The 24,553-nt window shown below is 37.5% G+C and overlaps 2 protein-coding genes across 3 annotated transcripts; one reads left to right on the top strand and one right to left on the bottom strand.

The window, feature by feature from the left end:
• Positions 1-230: 230 nt before the first annotated feature.
• LOC127811714 (reticulon-like protein B8) lies at positions 231-10,820 on the top strand. 2 transcript variants are annotated; one of them, XM_052351849.1, is made up of 6 exons: positions 231-388; positions 2,046-2,249; positions 2,339-2,519; positions 7,818-7,965; positions 8,985-9,054; positions 10,364-10,820. In XM_052351849.1, exons 2-6 carry the CDS (start codon positions 2,066-2,068, stop codon positions 10,531-10,533), a joined length of 753 nt encoding a protein of 250 aa, XP_052207809.1. In that variant the 5' UTR covers positions 231-388; positions 2,046-2,065; the 3' UTR covers positions 10,534-10,820. The 2 variants fall into 2 exon arrangements, with proteins under 2 accessions (XP_052207809.1, XP_052207810.1); XM_052351850.1 differs by lacking the exon at positions 231-388 and adding an exon at positions 426-587.
• A 5,149-nt stretch (positions 10,821-15,969) lies between these two features.
• On the bottom strand, positions 15,970-18,624 carry LOC127810891 (protein DETOXIFICATION 41-like). Its single transcript, XM_052350479.1, has 7 exons — positions 18,196-18,624; positions 17,531-18,075; positions 17,321-17,407; positions 16,923-17,218; positions 16,677-16,795; positions 16,407-16,493; positions 15,970-16,287 (listed from the first exon to the last, which is right to left on the bottom strand). Exons 1-7 carry the CDS (start codon positions 18,496-18,498, stop codon positions 16,213-16,215), a joined length of 1,512 nt encoding a protein of 503 aa, XP_052206439.1. The 5' UTR covers positions 18,499-18,624; the 3' UTR covers positions 15,970-16,212.
• Between the last annotated feature and the right edge of the window lie 5,929 nt (positions 18,625-24,553).

Here is a 24,553-nt window from a genome sequence, read left to right as displayed (position 1 = left end):
TCCTTCAAGTTCAGGTCAGATGGGCTCTCCTCTCTCTCTCTCTCTCCTTCAAAACAAACAAACAATAATTTAGAAATCACGTGGAAGGAACCAACGGCATCCTCTAGTGCCTGGTGGCTACTCACAAGCAATGTTAGGATAAAAGATGGTACAAACGCTGCGCCTGGGAACGCCTTTTATGCTGCGCTCTCACCTGTAGGCTTTCCAAGTAGTGAATACAGTTGGACACGTGACAGAAATTGATTGGCTTGTGGCCAAATAATTGCTCGGGTGGGTGGAGAGGTGGGTTGTGGGTTATGCACGTAATTATTCTGATTCGCTTATTAGTCGTCTCCTCGCTCATTCTCTCTGTCTCTCTTTCTTCTACGTTTCGCCCGATAAGTTTGAGGTAAGATCGCGTTCTCGTTCTCACTTCTCTCATCTCTCCAAGCAAAACTCTCTGCCTTCCTCCTTCTCTCTCTCTCTCTCTGTGTTTAGTTACCTGTGTCTTTGTCTGAATTTCATCACTGTTCTCTCTGTGCACTTGTTTGGCATTACGGCTGCGGTGAAGTTCACTAAAATCATGGTTGTGTAGTTTGGGTTGCTGGGTATAAAATTTTCATTTTGGGGTCAAACTGATGTCAACTATTGTCTCCTCTTTTTCACCTTTACTTGCTTTTGTTCGTCTTCCTTTCTGCATCTGTTCCACTGTTGTTCTTGAGCCAAGAAGAGGAAACATGAAAGGAAAAGACACCATTGGTGTGCTTTCTTGTCCTAGTATTGCCAAGTGTAGACTTCCTGAACTTCATCGTGGTCTGCGTTTTTTGGGTTTCCTTCCGTCGATATCAGTTTCGTTTGTATAAATTTGATTGCTTGGGTGTTCGAATATAATACGGTGTTTTGAGTTTGCTTACATCGATTGATATTTTATGTAATTTGTGAAGCACTGGTTACTGGGTTGTCCGATTGTACAAAAAATTTGTAGTCCTGTTCTTCAAAGTTGTAGATATACTTAGGGCTCAATCTGTTGCATCTAGACTTCTTGCCCCTGGACCCTGGTTGTTCATTTGATTTACTTGTGGGATCTGACTCTATTTATGTCAACTGCTTTCAGTGTTCTTTTCTGTTTTTAAATTTGTCCAATCATCTTTGTGATTTGCCCCCTTAATAGGCTTCATAGTTTTCAATCATTTCTACTTTTTTTCTTTTTCTTTTCTTTACTATTCCATTTTGGCTAATTTATTTTTTGATGTCAACCCTTTCTTCAGTTGATTTGTTTGTAAAATGCCTTGTGGTCTGGTCTTGGATAGTTTGATGTTACATATATATTTAGAATCATAAAACTCAGGTTGCCCCAAAATCAAATGCTTGCACACGCACATTAATATCCGTGCATGTATTATGTTACACATTGCTGTACAGCATCTGTTCCAGGGAAATAGCATTTGCAGGCGCTTGTGAAAAATTTGCTTTCTTGGGGTCACTGATATAAGTGAGCAGTAAATTTTACTTGTGATTAGGTCTGTAAATGGGTGTTTGGCAAACTATTCTGGTGTCCATGATCAGGAGTGGAAATTCGTTGTCAGAACTTTAAGCATAATGGGATGAGTCTGTCAAACCTTTTTCTTTTATCCTTTATTCTCCCTGAATCTTAATATATTGCAAAAAGTTTTAAAGAGGAGGTCTTGAATCTTTCAAGGCTTTTGGTCATACAGTCATACTACTGTATGATCAGTGTATTGAGAAGTCATGCACACAAGGATAGAATTTTTCAACTTTCTGTTTCAACAAATGGATCTGCATTAAGTTGTACAACCTAAAGTGCTATTTGACTCTACAGATTAAGTTGAGTGCTCTTGGAGAAGATTTGGGCACTCAATTCCATGGGTCCTTTCTGTTAAAATGGATATATGAACCGCATTTGATTTCTTGTGAACTTTTGTTATTGTCTCCAACTATATGTGCTTCCTCTCTTAAAAATGGACATTATTATATTTTCTTTTAGGAACTCAGACCATTGATGTTAATTTGGGAGCTTGAAAGTTGCTTCTATATATTTTTTCTAGGGTTTTGAAAGGTTGTGAAAATGCCTGAGGGAATAACAACCGAGAGACTTCTGAACAATATCATGGAAACACTTACCGAAAATGTTTCAAAGCAGAAATCTGTGTCATTTTTTGAGGAAGAGAAATCAACTTCAGTCAATGCTCAGTTCAATAGACTGTTTGGACGCCAGAAGCCTATTCACCATCTTTTGGGGGGTGGAAAATGTAGAATACTTCTTCTCTTCTATGTTTCTTTTTTTATATTCATGATTTATAATTGCTCTTATCAAGAATTAACTATGTTGAATGTGAAGCTGCTGATGTTCTGTTATGGAGAAACAAGAAGATATCTGCAGGCGTTTTAGCTGGTGCAACCGCTATTTGGGTGCTCTTTGAGTGGCTTCATTACTGTTTTCTCTCACTCCTTTGCTTCAGTTTGGTAATTGGTATGACTACTCAGTTTGTTTGGGCAAATGGCTCTGGCTTATTAAACAGGTGATTTAGCCTTGTGCTCTATTTTTGGTCTCCTTTTTGTTGAATGAGAGTCACGGACACCTACTATCTTTCCTAAATCAGAACAAATCTCAATCTCAGCTTTTGGAAAGTGATCTGTTTCTAATTTATGTTTTGTTTCTAATTTATTTGTATCTTTTGTTTTCTTGTACAGTGTATAGATTATGTTTCCATTTTGTGTAGTTTCCTAAAAGTTGTAATTCCTAAACTATAGTTTCCTAAGTTGTAGTTGTAATCCCATACGTAGTGATATGAGAACACAGAGAATTGTTACTGTTCTTCTCATATTTCTGATTATTGGTTGTGAGCCTTCATTGCCACGATTCCTTCTCTGTTCCTTCTGGGTCTTTTCTGTTGAATCTCCCTATAATGTCAGAAATTTCTAAAACCATTTCTCGTATGTCTACAAGAGAAGCCATGCCAATTGAGCAGCCTGCTAGTGGGGCTCCAACCAGCGAGCTAACAGGGATGCTCCATTCCTACCGTCTTGATGATGGGAATTATCTCCAATGGTTCTAGTTGGTGAGAACCTTTTTGAAGGGCCGAGGGAAATTAGCCTATCTCATTGGACCAGCACCTAAGGTGACAGATCCTCATTTTGCTACCTGGGATGTGGAGGATTCAATGCTGATGTCCTGGCTATGGAGTGCAATGTTTCCTAAGGTAAGTAAAAACTATATGTTTTTGTCTACCGCTAGAGAAATTTGGGAAACAGTGAAGAGGACTTATTTTAAGGTGCAAGATGCATCAGTTGTACATGAAATTAAAACCAAAATCAGTGGCATAAAGCAAGAATCTTTGACTGTACCTGAATATTACAATCGGATGAATGGACTATGGCTGGAATTTGATCATTACTAGGGTATAAAAATGGTGTGTAGTGAAGATGCTATCATTTTAACCTCTATGTTGGAAAGAGATAAGATAGTGGAGTTCTTGGCAGGACTTAATCCCGAGTTTGACCAAGGGCACAAATACTTAATCGGGAGAAGATGCCATCTCTAAATGAGGTTTATTTTATAGTAAGGAGTGAAGAACACCTGAGATCATCCATGTTTACTGATCATAACATGGAGGGATCTGTTATGGTGACTAACAAAATGCAGGGTGCATGGATGAAGCCTCTACAAGGCAGAGATCAGCCTACATCAAAGCAGGGTAAGGAGTGGCTTTGGTGTACCTACTATAAGAAGCCGAGGCATACAAGGGACACATGCTTCAAGCTTGCATGGTAAGGAGGCAATACTTAACAAAATGGGAGGCTTTAAGAACCTTCAGCCTAAGAACCAGGTGAAAGCTTATTTTTCAACCAAAGAACCAGAGGAGCAAATTGGAAATGCTGACTCAACAATTGCTACAGACCTAGGAGAGTTGAATGCAGAAGAAATTGGGAAACTGAAGTCATTCTTAAAGACTCTTCAATGTGACTATTATTTGGCTCAAGCAGGTATGTGCCTTAATTCTGAGTCCTTTAATGCCTCATATATAGTTAGGAATAATCTATGGATCTTAGATTTTGGAGCCACCGATCACATGGCATCTAACCTAAAATTGTTTGAGACCTTTGAACCAACATTTAGCTCCAAAAAAATCACAGTTGCTAATGGCCAAGCTATCCCTATAGTTGGGCAAGGAAATATACTTTTGAACCCATCTCTACCTACTCAACAAATGCTTTATGTGCCCAACCTCTCCACCAACTTACTTTCAGTTCATAAGCTTGCCCAAAGCCTTAATTGCTGTGTAATTTTCTCACCTCATGATTGTGTGTTTCAGGACCTAGCCACAGGGAAGATGATTGGTGCTACTAAGGCACTTAATGGGTTGTACTACCTACAAGGGAGTAGTGAGCCACCTGTAGGAAATCAGCTTAGCCTAAATTACTCCTTTTCTTTGCTCACTTCTACTCAGTCTGATATTTGGCTCCAACATTTTAGATTAGGATATTCTCCTTTTCTAGAGTTCCTAATTGTTCTGGTGCAAAATGGTTTGTATCATTCATAGATTACTACACTAGGATGACATGAGTTTACTTACTCAAAGACAAAGCAGCCATTAGCAACATTCTACCCTTGTTTCATAGGATGATTCTCACTCAATTTGGGGTTTCTATTAAAAGGTTTAGGATTGATAACACAAAGAACTATTTTAACCATCATCTTAAATCTTTTCTTTTTTTTTCAATAAAAGGGGATTGTTCATGAATACTCTTGTGTGAAAACTCTCCAGCAGAATGGAGTTGCTAAGAGAAAGATGAGACATCTCTTAAATGTTGATAGGGCTCTCTTGCACCATCATTCAGTTTCTAAAACCTTTTGGGGTGAAGCAGTGTTGACTGCAACCTATTTAATCAATAGGGTTCCCTCAAGAGTTCTAAATCAGCTTTCCCCATTTCAATGTCTGTCTACCCACTTTTTGAAAATAAGTTTGCATACGTCTCTTCCTCTCAAGGTATTTGGGTGTGTGGCTTTTGTCCATGTCTCTAAACATCATACAAATAAATTTGATGCCCGAGCCCTTAGATGTGTCTTCCTTGGCTATTCTCCTACCCAAAAAGGATACAAGTACTATCATCCTCCTACCCGAAAGGTCCTTGTGTCTAAATATGTAACTTTTGTGGAAAATCAATCCTTTTCAGGGTTCCTACTTCTAGTCCTTTGGGGGAGATTGTTTTTGTTGATCATGGTCTTCCTATTCTAGAAGAATCTAAGTCCTATCAGCTTGATTCTTCTTTGGATCCTAACTTTTCTGATTCTCCTATTTCTTCTAATCCCATGGCAGCAGATTCAGGAGACTTGGAACCATCTCCTAATTCTCCAATCTCTATTCAACCAAGGATATCTTCTGTTTGGTTCAAAGGCTTACCATATGTATATAAAAGGAAGGAACAACCTAACCCAGGTGCTAAGTAGGATCCATCATCTACTCCTCGGCCAAGTTTGGAACTCACTCAGTCTTCTAATTTGCCTAACCCTGTTGATAATTCTAATCCTGTAAACTTAGACTTGGATTTGCCTATTATTGATAGGAAAGGTGTGAGAAGTTGTACACATCACCCTATAGCCAAATTTGTTTCTTATCACAGATTGTCCCTAAAACACAAAAGCTTTTTGTCCTCTCGTGATTCCATAGCTATTCTTAAGACTGTAGAAGAGGCATTACATAATCAAAATTGGGAGCAAGCTATGTATGAAGAAATGAGGGCCTTATAAAAGAATAATACCTAGGAAATGGTGTGTAGACCGAAGGGGGTTCAACCTGTAGGGTGTAGATGGATGTTTAATGTGAAATACAATGCTGATAGTACATTGGCAAGATATAAAGCTCAATTAGTGAATAAGGGCCATACCCAAATGTATGGCATAGATTACTTGAAGACATTTGCACTCGTGGCCAAAATGATTACAGTGAGAGTTCTCCTATCTTTGACTAGCTATTATGGCCGGGAGTTGATGCAATTAGATGTAAAAAGTGCTTTCCTACACGGTGACTTGGAGGAGGAGGTCTTTATGGAACCTCCACCTAGTTTTTCTAATGGAGTTGCAAGTCATGTTTGCAAATTAAAAAAGGCTCTGTATGGGTTAAAACAATCCCCAAGAGCTTGGTTTGATCGTTTCTCAAGGGCTATGAAGAAAATGAGGTATTGGCAAAGCAGAGGGGATCACACCCTATTCATAAAGCATTCAAAGAAAGGTACTTTAACAGCCTTACTTGTATATGTTGATGACATTTACTGGTAACGATGAGGATGAACAGAAATTATTGAAGGGAAATTTGGCCCGTGAGTTCGACATCAAAGGCCTTGGTAGGTTCAAATATTTCTTAGGGATAGAGGTTGCATGCTCCAAGGAGGGTATATTTTTTTCCCAAAGGAAATAGACCATGGACTTATTGGAAGATAATGGATTGCTAGGTGGCAGAGTAGCAAATACACCCTTGGATCCTAACCTGAAATTATGACCAAGTGACAGTCCGTTGGTTGAAGGGAGTTACCAAAGATTAACAGGAATGTTTATTTACCTATCCCACACCAGGCGTGACATAGCTTTTGTTGTTAGCTTAGTGAGTCAATTCATGCATAACCCTACTGAAGAGCACATGCAAGTTGTACGGAGGATTTTGTGCTATCTGCAATCAACACCAAGGAAAGGTCTATTGTCAGGGCAGGAACTAGAAGTTAGAGGATACACTGATGCTAACTGCGGAGGATCCCTTGTACTACATGCTATTGTGTGTTTTTGGGGGGAAATTTAGTGTCCTGGAGAAGCAAAAACCAAGGTGTGTGAGTTACTTTGGCTAGTGCTGAAGCAGAGTTTAGGGCAGTAGCTCTTGGCTTGTGTGAGTTACTTTGGCTGAAAATTGTGCTAAGAGATCTAAAAGTCCTTGGTCATGGTCTTATGAAATTAATGTGTGATCTAAAAGTCCTTGGTCACGGTCTTATGAAATTAATGTGTGACAATCAATCAGCAATCAACATTGCACACAATCTGGTGCAACATGACCGCACTAAGCATGCAGAAAAGCAAAAACCAAGGTGTGTGAGTTACTTTGGCTAGTGCTGAAGCAGAGTTTAGGGCAGTAGCTCTTGGCTTGTGTGAGTTGCTTTGGCTGAAAATTGTGCTAAGAGATCTAAAAGTCCTTGGTCATGGTCTTATGAAATTAATGTGTGATCTAAAAGTCCTTGGTCATGGTCTTATGAAATTAATGTGTGACAATCAATCAGCAATCAACATTGCACACAATCTGGTGCAATATGACCGCACTAAGCATGCAGAGATTTATTGCCATTTCATCAAAGAAAAGATAGAAGCTGGTGAGATTTGTATACCTTTTGTCTCTTCAGAAAATCAATTAACTGATTTCTTAACAAAAGGTTTATCTCGCAAGCAGTTTGAACAACTTGTAAGCAAGTTGAGAATGATAAATATTCATTCACCAGCTTGAGAGGGAGTGTTGAGTGAGAGTCACGGATGCCTACTATCTTTCCTAAATCAGAACAAATCTCAATCTTGGCTTTTCGAAAGTGATCTATTTCTAATTTATGTTTTGTTTCTAATTTATTTGTATCTTTTGTTTCCTTATACAGTGTATACATTATGTTTCCATTTTGTGTAGTTCCCTAAAACTATAGTTTCCGAAGTTGTAGTTCTCTTCCCTATTAATAGGGAATGTAATCCCGTATATAGTGATATGAGAATGCAGAGAATTGTTACTGTTCTCCTATTTTCTACATTTTTCAATATGCAATGAAGGAACTAAGTTCACTGTTTTGTCTTCCAGCAAAAGGTCTCCATCTAAAGTCCCTCGTCTCGTTTTGTCTGATGAATTATTTGTCAACATTGCCAAGACGATTGGTGCCGAGGTTAAGCAAGCTCTAGGGTTTCTTCAGGATGTAGCTTGTGAAGGAAATATTAAGCAGTTTCTAGTGGTATATTTAATGCCCCATCTTTCCTGGTTTACTTTGCTCTTGGCTATTATGCATATGCATGCAAATTACTACTACTCCATGAATTCTGGAAAAATTAGAAGATTCCTACTCCAAATTTTTATTTTTATTATTATTATTATTATTATTATTATTATTATTATTATTATTATTTTGACAAATAATGATTCATTTAGAACAATACCATAGGGAGGCCAACCCTGTACAGAATTTTTTCTCTACATATTTTGAGACACTCTACATGATGATGTGTTGCTAAAGAAGTATTTTATTTTCTTTTTTTTCTTTCTGTATTGTTTTGGTTTATTTGCAGCTCTGCCTTCATACAGCAGCAGCATGTCAATGAAAAGATATGCTTTTCATTCCCCTTTTCTCTTTCCCTTTCCCTGTAACCTTGAAACTATCTATTTCTTACTTGATAGAGGTTCCCCCAGCTCTCTCTCTCTCTCTCTTTCTACTTTTCTTAAAACTTCTTTCATGACAGGTTCTGTTCATATTCCACCATCTTATGGGTCTTAAATTTACCTCCTACACTCATCTTTGGATATTCCATCATACTTGGTCCTACATTGTAAATTTTAAATTCCATTTCTCTAGAAGCTCCAATTTTTTTGTGAATGGAAGCTTGGGATGAATTTGGAGATTTTCTTCTCACATTTTTTGTTTACATCAACATTAATGGTTCTCCATTTGAGTTATATCACCCCATCACATACTGATAATTTTGCAAGTGTACTCACTTTGAATTATATAATTAGCTTGAAGTAATATTCCTAGATTACATAGTGAAAAGTCTGGAAATCTACTTACTTTGACCCACTTATATAACCTTGAAGTAATGTTACCCCGTGACATACCAAAAAGTTAACTCAATTCAAAGCATTTACATAAGCTTGAAGTTGCTTAATCTTTCAGTTCTTTTGATGCTAAGATTGAGATGGTATAGAAGAATATTTTATCACAGAAGTGCCATCTGGAATTTACCTTTGTGAAATCTCCAGGTTGTACTAAGCTTGTGTGCTGCTGCTATGATTGGAAGTTATTGCAATTTTTTGACCGTCTTGTATATTGGTGAGACATCTTACTTTCTTTTGTCAAAGCATTTGATAGTTGCCTTACAGATTGATATCTCTTCTTAGGTTAATTTTGTATCAGTTTAAACTGTTTCATAACTGTGTAGAGCAACTAAGCCTATGTTGTGTTAGAGTTTTAGTTAGTGGAGGTCTCAGACTCTCTTGTTCAAGTCTATTGAAATGCTTTTTTCCTAGTTATACGTAAAAGCAAAAAAGAAAAGAAAAAATAAAGAAAAGAGAGAGGCTGTTCCCCTGTTATGTTAATCATTTTACATTTTGTATTTTTTGTTTTATTGAACGAGTCAAGTTGGGGTAAAGTATGGAATGTTAGACAACTTGATGTATATTATTTGGCCAACGTTATGAGTTAAGCATTTGTGACCATTGATGATCTAATTATGTATTCATAAGATTCTAATTGGGTATTCTGTCTGCATGCAGTAAGCATATTGAGGAAGTTTACACTAAAAACTAGAATATATTTCAGGTTCTATGGGGGCCTGCTTGGATTACATTGAGGGTTAATGTAGAAATAATTCAGCAGATGTCACCAGTAGACACCTGTCTTGAATGTAAGATTACATGTTTATACATAACTTCAGAAGCCAGAATTTCTAGATTGCCAAACTTACTGCTTAAATTTTGATTTAAGATGTTTGGGATTTGATCAGCTTCAATTTGAAACTCTGATGTTGAAGTCTTGGGGGAAAGAATTGATCAGATCTAGATTATTTTCAACCTAGGTGATTCAGAGTCCGTTTTGGTTTTTCCTGTTCAGTATAAGAAATTGTATGTTAATGATCATAGATAACACCTGGCTGCATTTCTGCATCAGTAATATGTTGCTCACATTGCTTAGAATCGGAGAGTGAAAAGATGTTGTTCTTGTTCATTCTGAGTATTCTTTTTGGATGAAGTCCAATTTGTTGGACCCATAAAACCACTGGAGAAAAGTAAAAACTGGATTTATTGAACTTTCCGTTCTTCTTTTAAATCTTGACGTTTGAATGGGTTTCACTTCATCCAAACTCAAATTGATATAAAGAAGTTGATTAATACGCACTATTCCTAACAAGAGAAAAAGAAGTGTAGTATCAACGAAATGATGCTCGTTTCCTCTGTTTTGGGGGTTAAGATGATTGCCGAGAAGTTTGAAGTACATTGAGCTCTGGTACACGAAGTTTGAAAGGTTAAATTGAATCATTTCTGGGATCTACCATGTAGTAGTAATGCTTGATGACATGCATGCTGTCATTGAGTAGTTTTGGTGTTAATATTATCGTTTTTCTTGTGTTGTGACGGTGAAGGCTTTGTTGCTGCACATACGCTGCCGGTTCTGTATGAGAAGTATGAAGACGAAGTAGACAGCTTTGTGTACAACATCCTAGGACAGCTTCAGCACCACTATCGGAAGCTGGATACGGGTATGCTCAGCAAAATTCCCAGAGGAAAGTTCAGAGGAATGAAGCGTGAATGAACTCTTTTTCACATACCATCCATCTGGATTGCTTGTGGGGTACTGAATCTGTGAAATTCAACTGAATAGTTAAATTGGTAGTTTGCATATTTGCTCGTGGCTCAGTCATGCTTGTGGAAGATTATTTGATGCATGCACGAGAGAGAGAGAGAGAGAGAGAGAGCAGCTGTGCTGTTAATTGTTGAATTGCTGCATGCGGAGAGAAACTCACATAAGTTTGTCATAATGAAAATTGAAGCAGCTATTAGCATTATATAAATCTCCTTCTTCGGGTCATTTTGGCTGCATCTCCTACTCACTTTGTCATTGGCCGTAGAGAGAGTAGAAATGATAACAACGTGTAGCTATCATCATTTCTTCATCTTTTATCTCATCAAACTATATATGACTCAACAACCCCACATAACAACCCCCCACCCCCATTCATTGTACACCTAAAGTAGTTATGTGGGGTCGTTGAGTTTGTTGAATTCACGGCTTCATCTTAACACAATTGGTAAAAGGTTAAATATTGGTTTTCTCGCACGATATTGTTTTTGGTGAGTGCTGCTACTTTGATGTTCTTCCATCATTCTATCCTTCATCAAGATTTTGATTCATATTCATTTATGTATGTGTATTTGTGTGTGTACGTGTTTATTTATGGATATACATATATATATATATATGTAAAGATAAGATCTTTTGATGAGAAAAAATACATTTTTAATTACACTCAAATAAAGGAAAATGATGGATTTTGAATTGGTATATATTATTTGATGTAATTAATAAAAGTATTTTGTTTATCAATCAAACGTCAAAAGGTAAAAAACCAAACGATCATATGTTAAGATTTAAAGAAAATTGTCCTTAATCTGGTTGTATAATATATGTAGCACATCAATGTATAGTGTAATAACTTTAACGGTCCGCCTCCCAGAGCCCTCCTGTTAGTATAGAGGATCCGTGAGATGGTCATTACTTGAGTGATATAGAATAATAACACAACTAAAAACTCAGACACCACCCTAATTAAAACCATAATCTCTTTATCATATATTATCTCATAATCATCTTTATATAACTATTCATCACTTGGGCCCACCTGAAGCTTATATAACATACACTTAATTGAAAATATAAAAACATTATTCTAACCCAGACACACGACACGCAGGATCTAGTTTTGGGAGAGCCCTGCACTTACTATCGTGACTCGACGGTCTAGACCCAACTTCGCCGTGTGCAACCACGGTCTCAGGATACTCCTACCTGGAATGATGGAAAGCAAACGTGAGTCACAAGACTCAGCAAGTTCTAGAAAGAAATAATATAAGATATAGACAGAACTCTTCCCATAACTCCCCTATACAATTCATGTCAATGCAACATCATGTCATGCCATGCCCAATACCTACCTTATTTTCAGATGCATAAACATATAATAAACTTCACATAAAGAATTCTTGAGGTCCACATCAAACACACATTGGCGCCCAAGTCCAAATACTATTTCCCTTATATGTCGCTTCCTGTCACTATCAACATAGTCTATTGCCATGGGTCTCGTTCCAGGGTCTCACTGTTGCCGTGGGTCTCACTACTAAGGTCTTTCTGTCGCTATGGGTCTCACCCCAAGGTCTTATCGTGGGCCGCGCCGCCGTAGGTCTCACTCCCAAGGTCTTACCGTGGGCCACGCTCGTCATCCATACTCCTCACTTAAAATCGCACATTCTCATCATACAGTGCAACCAATAAGAAATGCAACAATTTTTGTAGCATAAACGTGATGACAAGGCCTCCATAAACCAAGCATCAGGCCATACTATGCCCACGTAAGGATACACACATGCGAAATGCTCTAAATGCACCGGCTCACCCATACATCCATTCATCAACTGTCACGACCCACGATCGACAGTCAGTGGCTTTGTACCCCATATCCTTAGACACATATACAGATAACACTAAACTTAGCCACTTTAAACTTATCATTTCACAAACTTTCTCCATGAAATCATAAACACCATTATATCATTCTTATTCTCATTTCTTCTCATACATAGGGAGCTATCTCAACATACATAATTGACTCCCAATATAACCCCATAATCTTGACCATAATCAATTTTCTAAGAACCTAGCCCCGACGAGTTCGACATCATTCCCAAGGGAAGCAGAGCGATACGAAGCTCCGTGATGAACGAAATGGAGGATACCATGACATCACTACTTAACTTATTCCGTTAACAATAAACCCATAAATAAAATATAAGTTATAGGGTGGTTTCCATGCGGATTATTTGTTATTAATGCGTGGAACTGAGTCATGGTAAGAGAGGGAATAAAATACGAGAAACTACGGAGACTTTCATGGAAATAAAGAACATGAGGAGAGGGTTAGGAACTTGCCTGTAATCAACTGATTCCTGCCTCTTTTGTGCTCCCGTTACAAAGTAAAACATTTCCTAACAATTAATATAACTGTGACTTAAATTCATTAATTCTAACTGCGTAAACTGTATAATCTAACCGTATAAAATTTATAATTTAAACATATAATATTTATACTAATTTTACCCACTTATTAGAATATTTTAGACATAAAATAACTTCTAAAATCCGTTAATTTTCCCCCATTTCTTCCTTTCTTTCGCTACGGCCGCGCCTCATTCTCTCTTCAATTTCTTCTGGTGCCTACTCATGCTTCTCTCCAAATTAGCTTCAATTTACATGCTCTAAATACACTTCTTGTTGCCTAAGATTTCTCCCTTTTATAGCTAATTCAAGTGACATTAAAGCCACAAAAAGAAAGAGCTGAGAAGCAGCCACGTCCCAGCCCAAGGGCGCTGCCTATTTTTTCATTTTAATATATATTATAATATTATTATTAACTAAAATTATTTTATTTTATTATATAAAATATATATTTGCTCTTATAATATATATATACATCAACTATGAGCCTATACCACATGCAATCACGTGAGCAACTTCTCCATCTCCATATTATCAATTTTTCTTTTATTTATTTTTAAAAATCTAGTCACTATTTAATGACTTCTCTTTTATTTTGTTATTACTATTTTTATTATTTTTTTAATATAATATGGGATGCAAGTTTTCAATTCCATTTCTTCTCACCCATAAACATCATAAATTTAATATCTCAATAACTCATCTCTAACTCCTCAAAATTATTATTATTAATTACCTTAATTTTTTATTTCATCAAAATAACATAAATAAATACTTTCCCTTAAATCTCTAAGTTTCGGGATACTACATAAAAATATCACGAATGTGTCCTAAATAAGGGGAGGGCATGGGAGGGAGAGGGTTGGAGCGTGGAGGGAGGGGTGCCAACACGCGAGCAAATGTGTAGGGCAGCCTCTGCCGTGAGCTCACCTCATGCAACCCTTCTGTGGACACCATCCATCCTCTATTAGTTGCCTCCCCCTCTTTTCTTTTTCAACTTTTTGTATTCATATATATATATAGGAGCTGTGTTGCAAGCCAGCCAGCGTAGGGTACCTAGCTAGCTTGAGCCTCTTCAGTACTTCAGCTGCTATATATAGTTTGATTCTCAATTATTACTTCAACAATGGCGTCGATCATCACCCTTTCCAATGCCGACCAATGTGGTTACCCCTCCTCCAAGTCCATGCTGCCGACTATTGCAGACATCTTCTCACTTGGTTTTACTGCACATGTACGCTATAGCGACGGCGACGGTGATGACGACGACGACGATGACGGAACCAGTGTTGCGCCAGCTGCCGCCGCCGCCACCGCCCACGCATGACTACTACGTACTGTGTCATGCACCATGCGATAATGCATCAGCATGGTCTCAGACCCAGGGACGCTCGATCATCATCATCATCCTCAGCTTTATATAGTATATATAGTTTGAATAATCACCAACTTAGGCGCTGCTAAATCAATAAATCACCATTAGAGAGACCGGCAGCAGCTTAATTTGTACCACTGAATTAATAATTAAGCTCGCTCTTATCATTAATATTAATGTTGATATAGAGAGAGAGAGCTATATATATATATGTATGTATATGCTTAAACTATGTACGTACATGCACGCAGTTTAATTGCTTCTCTCTCTCTCTCGCTCTCCCCAACCCTCCTCCTACGTGGTGTTGGCATATATGTGTCTAGTATTCACTTTGCTTTAATTTGGTTCTATTTTAGATTATATACACCAAAATAATATATTGATGATGTTAAAAATTGAACCTCAATATGTTTAGTAAGAAAAAAGCATACCAAATGACAAAAATCTCAATCACAAGGTAATAAAAAAGTTACTCTAATATTTAAATTAGACGAAAAACAAGAAAAGAGGCTAGATGGCTAATGATATCATAATACTATGAGTGAGTTAAATACTTACTCGAGATGAGAGAATTAAGATTGTTCTTACAGAATATACTCCTAAGATTTAAGAGAATAGATATATCCTAAATTATTCGAGATTTAAACAAATCTTTAAATTTTAAACATTTGATTTTGAACAAGATATGGTCTCTCAAATGTCTCTAAAAACATTTCTATTTGGATTGCAAAAGCCCTAATGTACTGAGGCCAAACATGGCATATTTTACAAGTTGAGGCCGAGTGAGATTTAACTTGTGGGTAGAGATCGAGCGAACTCTAACCTAAACATTAATTCTTGTATATCATCAAATATATTCTACTATGAAATATTCTTATACAAATTGTTGGGTCAATACACAATAGACGTGTATGTATTTCGAGTTTCTCTTTAACAATTTTTTTTTCTTGGTCTTAACCAACGGAATTCAAAGTAGAGTTTTGCATGAACTCTCTCTCTCAACTATGCCAACTCTTTGTTCCTTGACCTTTAAGTTGCAACAATTTGAAAAATAAAATTGTTAAATACAATCGTGTCGTATATGTCCTAAAATGAAATGTGAAATAACTTGATATATAATTGGTGCCATTTGAGTACAAGAGTGATCAAATTAGTCAAAGTTGCAACTACTACAAGGTTTTAGAGTTTTTCCATCTAAAAACTATATATGTGGCAAGAATTTACAATTCTTTTGTTGATTGAGTGAATTTATCACTATTTTAAGATCACAAACCTAATTCTATTTAAGCCAAGTTACCTATTTTTCCTCTATATATCACAACACTTATCCTTTCAAAGTGTGAAATTAGTGAGCAACTTGGGAATTGCACTAGTGTGCGGGGACTAGATACTGGAGTCCCCTTTTCTGTCATACGTTTGTCTTCGGTCTTTTTGGAATGAATGAACTTAATAAGATTTGAAATTTATTTGCAAATAAATTTTTATATTTGGAGTGAATCTGTAACTTAAATTTCATTTATTTTTATTGTCTATAATATATTCTTATAAGATTCATTCATTCATTCACTCCAAACAGGACGTAAAATTAAGATGGTTAGAACTTGGAAGCAATAAGAGTAGATAGAACAGATACTGGCAGCTGAAAGAGCAAAATTGCCATCATCTTAGCATCTTAAATCAATTACCCCGAAACAAGGAAAAAAGGGAAGAAAACAAGAGTAATTTCGGATGGAAGCATGGGCACTGTTGAGTTGATGCACCATGCATGCCCTCGCCCCTATTTTGGTTACTTCACCACCACCACCACCACGATAACGACGAATGCTGGCGGCCGGCGGCGGCGATCATGGATCGGGGTCGACAAGGTGCAACACGTCTACCTCTGCAGATTGGTGCAAGCGGTCGGCAGCTTTGGCAACCTGCAGCAGCAGCAGCAGCAGCAAATGGAATATTAACAATCTTTTCGTGATGGATCCATCACTATTCACTACGACTGCGTTACTTACTAGTTTTATCATTCAATATTAATGTTACTTACCTCAGCGTTCCAATTTGTTCTGGCTGTTAGAATCACCAGACTTATTGTCTGCAACATCACTCCTAAGATCATCCCCCACCATATCCCCTGAAACAAGCAAACAATTAAAGCCATTCCATCAAATATTTGGTTAATTTAATTCAAACCCACCCACCCACAACACCATATATCATTGCTCTGTGTGTTCTTAATTTGTTACTGGATTGCTACTACCGTATCGTATAGTATAGATATGAAGTGACAGGAGATCAGAGGGAGATTATGAATTACCGCAGCTGCAAGGCTTGTTTTGAAGCCAAGAACGCATCCGATTGGCAGTCCAATTATGTAGTACGCCCCCAGATTCACATATGCCACCACCGCTTGCCATCCGCTCCCAATGGCCACACCTGCAAGTACATTATTGATTAATTATCATTAAATCAAACAAACAAACAAACAAAACCAAAAACCCAGAATTACCCACCCGATACCCATTATGAAATCATAGTTATTATCTGATGATGGATTGATTACCTGAGAGTATCGGCTGGATGCCATTGAGGAAAACAGAGATGGCAAGCAATGGTGTCAAGCTGGACACTGCCTCAATCACTTCCGAGTCGCTCGTAAACAGCTTGCTTAATCCCACCTTGAATATCAGAACAATGGCACTGAACACTATGCTGATGGCAATGCTGGTCCCGCTCACTATCACCACCGAAAACTTCGCCACCATTGGATGCCCTGCCCCGAGCTCATTGCTCACCCTCACGCTGGCTGCTGCGGCCAGCCCCAGCATGAACTGCATGTCCCAGTTCAGGTAATTCATGCTGCATATATACATTTTCTCAACCCCTTAAATTAATTCAGAGTCTACAGACTAATTGAATAATTAGACAATAAAGATTGAAACAGAGAGGTTCATATAATACCAAACGGAGATGGAATCGAGAGAGATTGTTGGGTTGGGAAGGAGGCCTGATATAAGCACGAGCCCTTGGAAGTACCATATCTCCAAACTACAAGGATAGGATGAAATTAATTAAGATTTTTTAATTAAGAACATTGCCAATCAATTAATTAATGAATAATTGAGAGCGAGCGAGCGAGAGAGAGAGAGAGAAACCGGTCATAGTACGCACCACAACATGATAGCAGAGGCAACAGTGAGCTTGAAATAAGGCCAAATCCCAGTGAAAGCTTTTCGAGAGAAACCAGTCCAAGTTTGGGCGCAGGATGGGCTGAGAAGTATGTAGAGTGATTGCAAAATGACGAGAAGCCACCAGGACAGGCTGAGGGTGAGAGCAGCTCCTATTAGGCCGTAGTTGAGGACGTAGACAGCCAGCCATGTGATGAGAATGTGGAGGAGAAAGACTCCCACGGACATGTAAGCAAGAGGATTGACAATGTTCTGCGCCTGGAGGAACCTCTGCAAGGGGCAGCTTATGGCGAAGGCGTAGAGCTGAGGGATCAGCCCCCTGGCGAACACTTGCCCTTCGTCCGCTATGCTATCCGATTGGCCGATTGCCTTGAGGATTGGCCCCGCGAACCAGTAGAGGAATGTGAGCAGCACGGCTGCTCCCACGTGCAACACTACCGCCCTCTGGCATATCACCCCCAGGGCTCCGTATCTCTTTGCTCCGTATGCCTGCCCGCACACCGTCTGGACGGCGCTCGCCATGCCCAGCTGTTTCACTCATTAATCATTAATTTCAGGTTCAGCCCAATATATATCACCCCCCCCCCCCCCCCCCAAAAAAAAAAAAAAAAAAAACCAACGGGACAGGGATTTTGAATATATACGAACCATGATCCCATAAGCGAGACCTTGAATTCCGACGCTGGCAATGGAGGCGCCGGCCAGCTCCAAGGCGCCGAGATGGCCGGTGAAGGTGAGGGTGACAAAACTAAGCATGTAATTGAAGATGGAGACGGCGATGGAGGCCCCGGAGAGCTGCCAGAGAAGCCTGGACTCCCATCCGGCCAGCCGGAGGTACGAGTTGAGGGACGCCGGCTGGCCCTGCGAGAGCAGGCCCTCCACCCCGCTGGACGACAAACTCGAGTGGGAGTCTAACCGGAGCAGCAGCGTCTGGTACTCTTCAGACCCCATTTTGATTGCTCTGCTGCTGCCGCTGCCGCTAAATGTAAGCTTGTTTGTTAAGTGTGAAGCAGAGTTGATGATGGATGGATGGATCTGTGAGTTCCAAGTTTGAATAGCACGTGAGGATGATATGTAGACAGAGAGACGAGAGTATTATAATAAAAGGAACCACCATTCCCGGGTGGATTTAGTTGGTGCAGCCTGAGACCGATAGGTAAGCTGCTTAAGCACAAGTTTTCAGTTAAAACCAAGAAGAGTAGCTAACTACCCGTTTGGGCTGCGCGTGTTTCACACTATTATCAGGTAACCCATAACCTAATTAACCAAACCTTAAAACCAGAGTCATTAATTTTGTCACCACACCACCCCCCATTCGTCAACATCAACATCAACATCACCATCTACCCAGAAAAGTTATGATATTACTGTTTGAATCTTGTATTCTTTGGTGCTTAGATGGAAAGGATTAAGGACTATTCAAAGAGTACACTTTATGAGAAATGTTTTATGAGTGTAATAGTTTAAGGAACAGATCATATATAAGCAATAACACACACCAATTTATAATCTTTATTTGTTTGTTACACCTGAGCCTATACCTACCAACACCTACCAATCCATGTGCGCTGCGCTGGCTGAAGTTGAGAAGAAGTTCAACTCACAGACAGAAAAAGCTCCAAATGTCCCAATCTTTTGGTTAAGTAAATGTCACATACGAATGTGAATGATAGTGTCTTTAATGCTTCAATGTTGAATATTCGTTTTCATCAACTTTTAGAAATTTTTATTTCAATCTTCTGTCATCTCATGCAAACTTACCTATTACCCATTCTTCAAACAAAAATGTTACAAAAATAATTATCATACTTCTTAAAAAGTATTGATAAAATCACCAGTTGACCTCAAATTTTATTTTAAAGTTACTACCAACCAAGTTACATAGTCAAGTTGAAGATAGTTCTAATAGATTTTAATAAAAAAATGGGTAAATATTATACCAAACTTTAAGTAATCTTCGTAATTATCTCATACTAATACAAACACAAAATATTAATGCAGTAATCAAAACTTTTGATGATTATAAATTATTTTGTTATTTTAAATTTTCTTTATACATAATCATTATGTTTGGTATGAAATGAGATGGGAATGGAAGGGAATCCATTTTATCGCAATGTTTGGTATGAGTAAGAATGAAACGACCATTCTATTTTATTTCTTTATTATGTTTGATGTGCCTTCGTTTTGATGGAATAGAATAATAAAAATAATTAATTGACAAAAATATCATTTTATATTAACAAATTGAAAAATCTTCTAAAAATTATATTTTTCCCCAAAACATCATATAATTACTAAATATATATTAAAAATTATTTCTCTTTTTTTAGATAAAAATATTGAATAAAAATAAAATTAATGAAAATAGCGGCAAAGGCAAACAATGGTGGCAGACAAACGTCGATGGCAAGCAAAAGTCAGCAAGTAAGAGTTGGCGACAAGCTTATATATGTGACATTGTGTAATTAAAAGTAAAGAAAGGGTTTCCATTTATTTTGTGAAGAAAAGTCTTTTCATGATAGATTATTTCATTCTTTTATAACCAAACAACCTTTTGTAATAATTCTATTCCCTCAGTCTTCCATTTCAACCAACCAAACATAACCTAAATACGAGTGAAAATGGTCTTGCCAGGCACAAGGATCACAAGAAGCCCCATTTTTATTTTTTTACACTTGAAGAAGCCAATTTTGGGAGGTTGTTTATTCACTTGTAATCTGGAGAGATAATGTTTTTATTATTATAGGGCAATTCTGATCTTTTTTTCTAGGGATTTTCTCCAATCCTAGCATTTTAGGAGGATTTGATATGATCGACCCCATCTATATCTTTTAGGAAAAATTCAATCAATTCTTACCATTATGGAAGCAGCTTATGCTAAGGTCCACCATTGAGGAAAACAGGGACATAACTCTGCTAACCCAAGCAAGAGTGCAATGCACCACGAGTATCTCTTCTCTTGCGTTAAGAGCCTCACGCGAGACCCCACAATGTCCCATAGCATCATAATATGCCAACAATAATCAACATGCATTCCAACATAGGCTATCTTTATGAATGTGAGACAAGGATAGAAAGAGGGGAGAAGAACTTACAATGAGAGATCATCATGTTAAACGCAACAAAACCTCCAAGATTAGTGAGTTTAGCACCTAAACCACACATTATATCAACCCAATAATTACTTTCATAGCCTCTAATCATCTTTATAAGCCATAAATACCCAATGGCTGAGTTGGTTCTTACGTGAACGAAGAACTCTTTCAATTCTTTATACCAATAACTCAATCTCTCTGTTTCGCTTCTTTGATTTTTCTCTTGAGGTTTTAGGAGAGAAAGACTAGGGTTTCCAACTTATATATCATTAGATCTTTGGTGACTAAATGACCCCATTGCCCATGTATTTGAGCCCCATGGCTAAGGTTTCAAGGATAATTTTGTCTTTCAATACTTGGTGCACCCGTTGGTTTAACTCTCCCTGTAAATACTTTGTGCACCCGTTTAGAAGATCAGGGTCTTTCAGCCCAAGAATTAGCCTCCTTCAGCCTTGAAAAGGAAATTGCCTTGTAGTCTCCTTATGCTCGTTATTCTGTACTTAATTTCAAAAGGGTCAAACCTTATTGTTTATTGGGCATTAAGGATCATTAGTAAGAGACTAAAGTACCCCTCATAATGTTCCTATTTATCCACCAACACTGGTGAATTTGGATCGCCCAATTCTTACCATTTTGACAATACTCCTAAATGTTTCCAAATTCTAGATCTAATCCTCCAACATGTTCTAAACATTATGCCAAAACCATGTTTTTAATCCCATATAAAATGGTTAATTCGTGCCATCAAAGTCAACTCCAAAACAGTATTATTGAGCATTTATTAGAATTATTTGGCGACCAACAATTGCTTGATTTCCTTTAGAATATGTTGAACAGGCTCTTAAAACTGTTCAACATATTCTCCTATTCTGGCTTATTGCCAAGCTTTTTTAACCACTTATTAGTAGCCTTCATGCCTTGTTCACATTGCTCCAAATCAGAAAAGGTCTAGGTGTTGTACCATTTTCACCTTCCATTCTTAAGAGCAGTGGCCTATGGTTTGAGTTAGATAAGTTGCCTCCACTCTGTCGTACACAAACCTCTATCCAATCCAATCTTTCCTTAATTTGAGCCCCCTGCATGTTGATTGTTACATTATGTGTATTTTAGTCTTTAAAAAGCCTAGATCTATCATACCTAAATTTTCTATCACACCCTTCAATCCCCCACAGATGATTTACTAGAAGATCATCTACTTCCCAATTTTCCAAGTGTATCTTGATGCTGTATTGTTTCTTTGTTTGAGTGACTCAGTTGTACCAAATAACAACCAAGGGAGATAAGGCACTAAAGCCATATCAATCATATGCAAGACAAAACTATGTCAATCCTCTGTTTTCAGTTAGTTCATCTCCTTTTACTCCCATAAAACTAAAGACCACCATCAATATTTATATTTGATCATGGATTTAATATATGATCATGGATTTAATTATTTTTGAGCTATTTTGTGAAACCTTTTGGTGGAAATTTAAAGAAACATATATAAAAACATAGTATTTTAGAAAAATGAAAGTAAAAAAAATCAATTGTAACAGGAAATATAATCTATTATTTAGTTTATTGCGACGTGACGACATTAAAAGAGTTGATACCTAATCTCTAATTGACTATCAATTTGATTGTCATGCCAACAAATGTCAAAAAAGTTGACACTCGAGTCACAATCTACTATTGAGTTAGAGATGGGAAATGGGTCGGGCGGGCATGAGTCGGCCCGTTACTATAGCAAACGGGCTGGGTCGACCTGCCTAACAAAATGAAGGCCATGCTGGGCCAGCAATATATGGCCCACGGCCTGGCTCGGCCCACCAAAATAGCCTGTGGGTCGGCCCATCAAAAAATAAAAAAATATTTAAAAAATTATGTTTGTATTTAATAATTATAAACATAATAATTAAAAATTATGTTTGTTGTAAACATAATTTTAGTGTAATTTTTGTAAATATAATGTTTACTATAAACATCATAATTTTACAAAGATCAAAATTATAAGTAAACATTATTAAACATATTTTAAAAAATATTAGTTACATTTAGGAAAAAATAAAAAATATATATTTAAAAAATTATATATAAAAAAATTTAAAATAAATGGCTCACGGGCCGGCCCAAATAGCCAGGCTCATAGGCCGGCCTTGCCCAACAGGCCCACGGGCCGACCCAGCAGGCCCATGACCCGGCCCAGCCCACTTTGGCCCATTTATTAAGGGCCACAAGGCCGTGCCAGGCCCAAGTTTTCATTTTCTTGGCCCGGCCAGTCTCCCTTGTAAGTCAAATTTGACCCGACCCATCAAATGAGTGGGCCAAGCGGGATGCGGGCTGGTCTAGCCCGACCCACGCATTTCCTATCTCTATATTGAGTCAACAATGGATTTTTAAATTTGTAAACTAAAAAAATTATTGGACAAAAACTATTTAGATATTTGGTTGTTGGATTTATACTCTGATTATATAGAGTTTGGACAAAAATCATTTAAACCATAGTTGCCGCTCAAATCCACTCCAGTCTTTCTCTTTTGATAATTATGGAAGTGACGATAAGTCTCTTATTCCTTCCCTTTCTCTCCTTCTCTATCTTTCACACTTTTTTTTTTTTTCTCTCACAACGATGATTTTAATTATGGATCAATGACTATCTCCTGCCAGTAATACCTTTAAATGTTGGCATTATAAATTTAAGATTATTCTATTATTAAAAGGTTGGTGTCACATGCGAAACATATAAATTGCACTCAACATATTTATGCTAATTGGAAGAAAACTTTTAAGAGTGAAGCGTTTAAAGAGTCTTTTTCAAATGCAGTGCACAGTTGTATATAGGGAAATTCTATACTCAGCCCGATAAATTATTCTCCACGCCTCATCCCATGCAAAATTCTATAAAAATTTTAAAATTCTCATTTTAGCCCCGCCCACTACCTCTTCCGACCACAGCCTCACCTCTCTGTTTTTCTCCCACACCATATACACATACACACAGAGAGAGACAAAAAATGGGCCGACTACCATGGCCGACCCACACACACATACACCACATATATATATATATAGAAACACACACATACATATATATACACACATGTGTATGTCGCGACGAATAGAAAAATAGAGTGGGTCGGTCATGGTCGACCCACACACACACATTTATATATATATATATATATATACTCACACTCACACATATATATATACTTACACACACATATATATACACACACGCATGGCCACAGCCATGGAAACCCTTGCACCGCAAGGTGCAAAGGTTTGAGTCCATGGCCACGACCATGCGTGTGTGTGTGTGTATATATATATATATATAAATGTGTGTGTGTGGGTCAGTTATGGTCGACCCACTCTCTCTCTTTCTGCGAGGTGGGTCAGCTTCTATGGCTGCGATTGCCATGGCCACGGCCATGAAACCGTGTGTGTATATATATATGTGTGTGTGTGAGTGTGTATATATATATATATGGTGTATGTGTTTGTGTGTGTATATGTGTATATGGTGTGGGAGAAAAATAAAGAGCTGAGACGGTGGTCGGAGGAGGTAATGGATTGGGGTTAAAATGAGAAATTAAAAATTAATACATAATTTTGCATTAAGTGGGATGCGAAGAGTAATTTGTTGGACTGCAAATAAAATTTTCCTTGCATATATGTTGGAGCTTTTGTAAGGTATTATTGATGGGACTTTTATATAAGTTATCATCGATGATTTATAATTAAAATAAGATCTTAAATTAATAAAAAAAGAGTAAAATTTTTGTTTTACATTAAATTTAATTTAATTTTGTTTAAGTAAATAAAGATTTAAGATAATTTTAATTTAATTAATATTATTTATTTCAAAAAGACATTGTCGACATTTAGGATTTAGAGATCGATTTGATGACAAATAAAGTACA

This window comes from Diospyros lotus, chromosome 10 (assembly GCF_014633365.1).
Source record: "Diospyros lotus cultivar Yz01 chromosome 10, ASM1463336v1, whole genome shotgun sequence".
Lineage (NCBI taxonomy): Eukaryota > Viridiplantae > Streptophyta > Magnoliopsida > Ericales > Ebenaceae > Diospyros > Diospyros lotus.
This window is presented reverse-complemented; position numbering and strand designations above follow the sequence as displayed.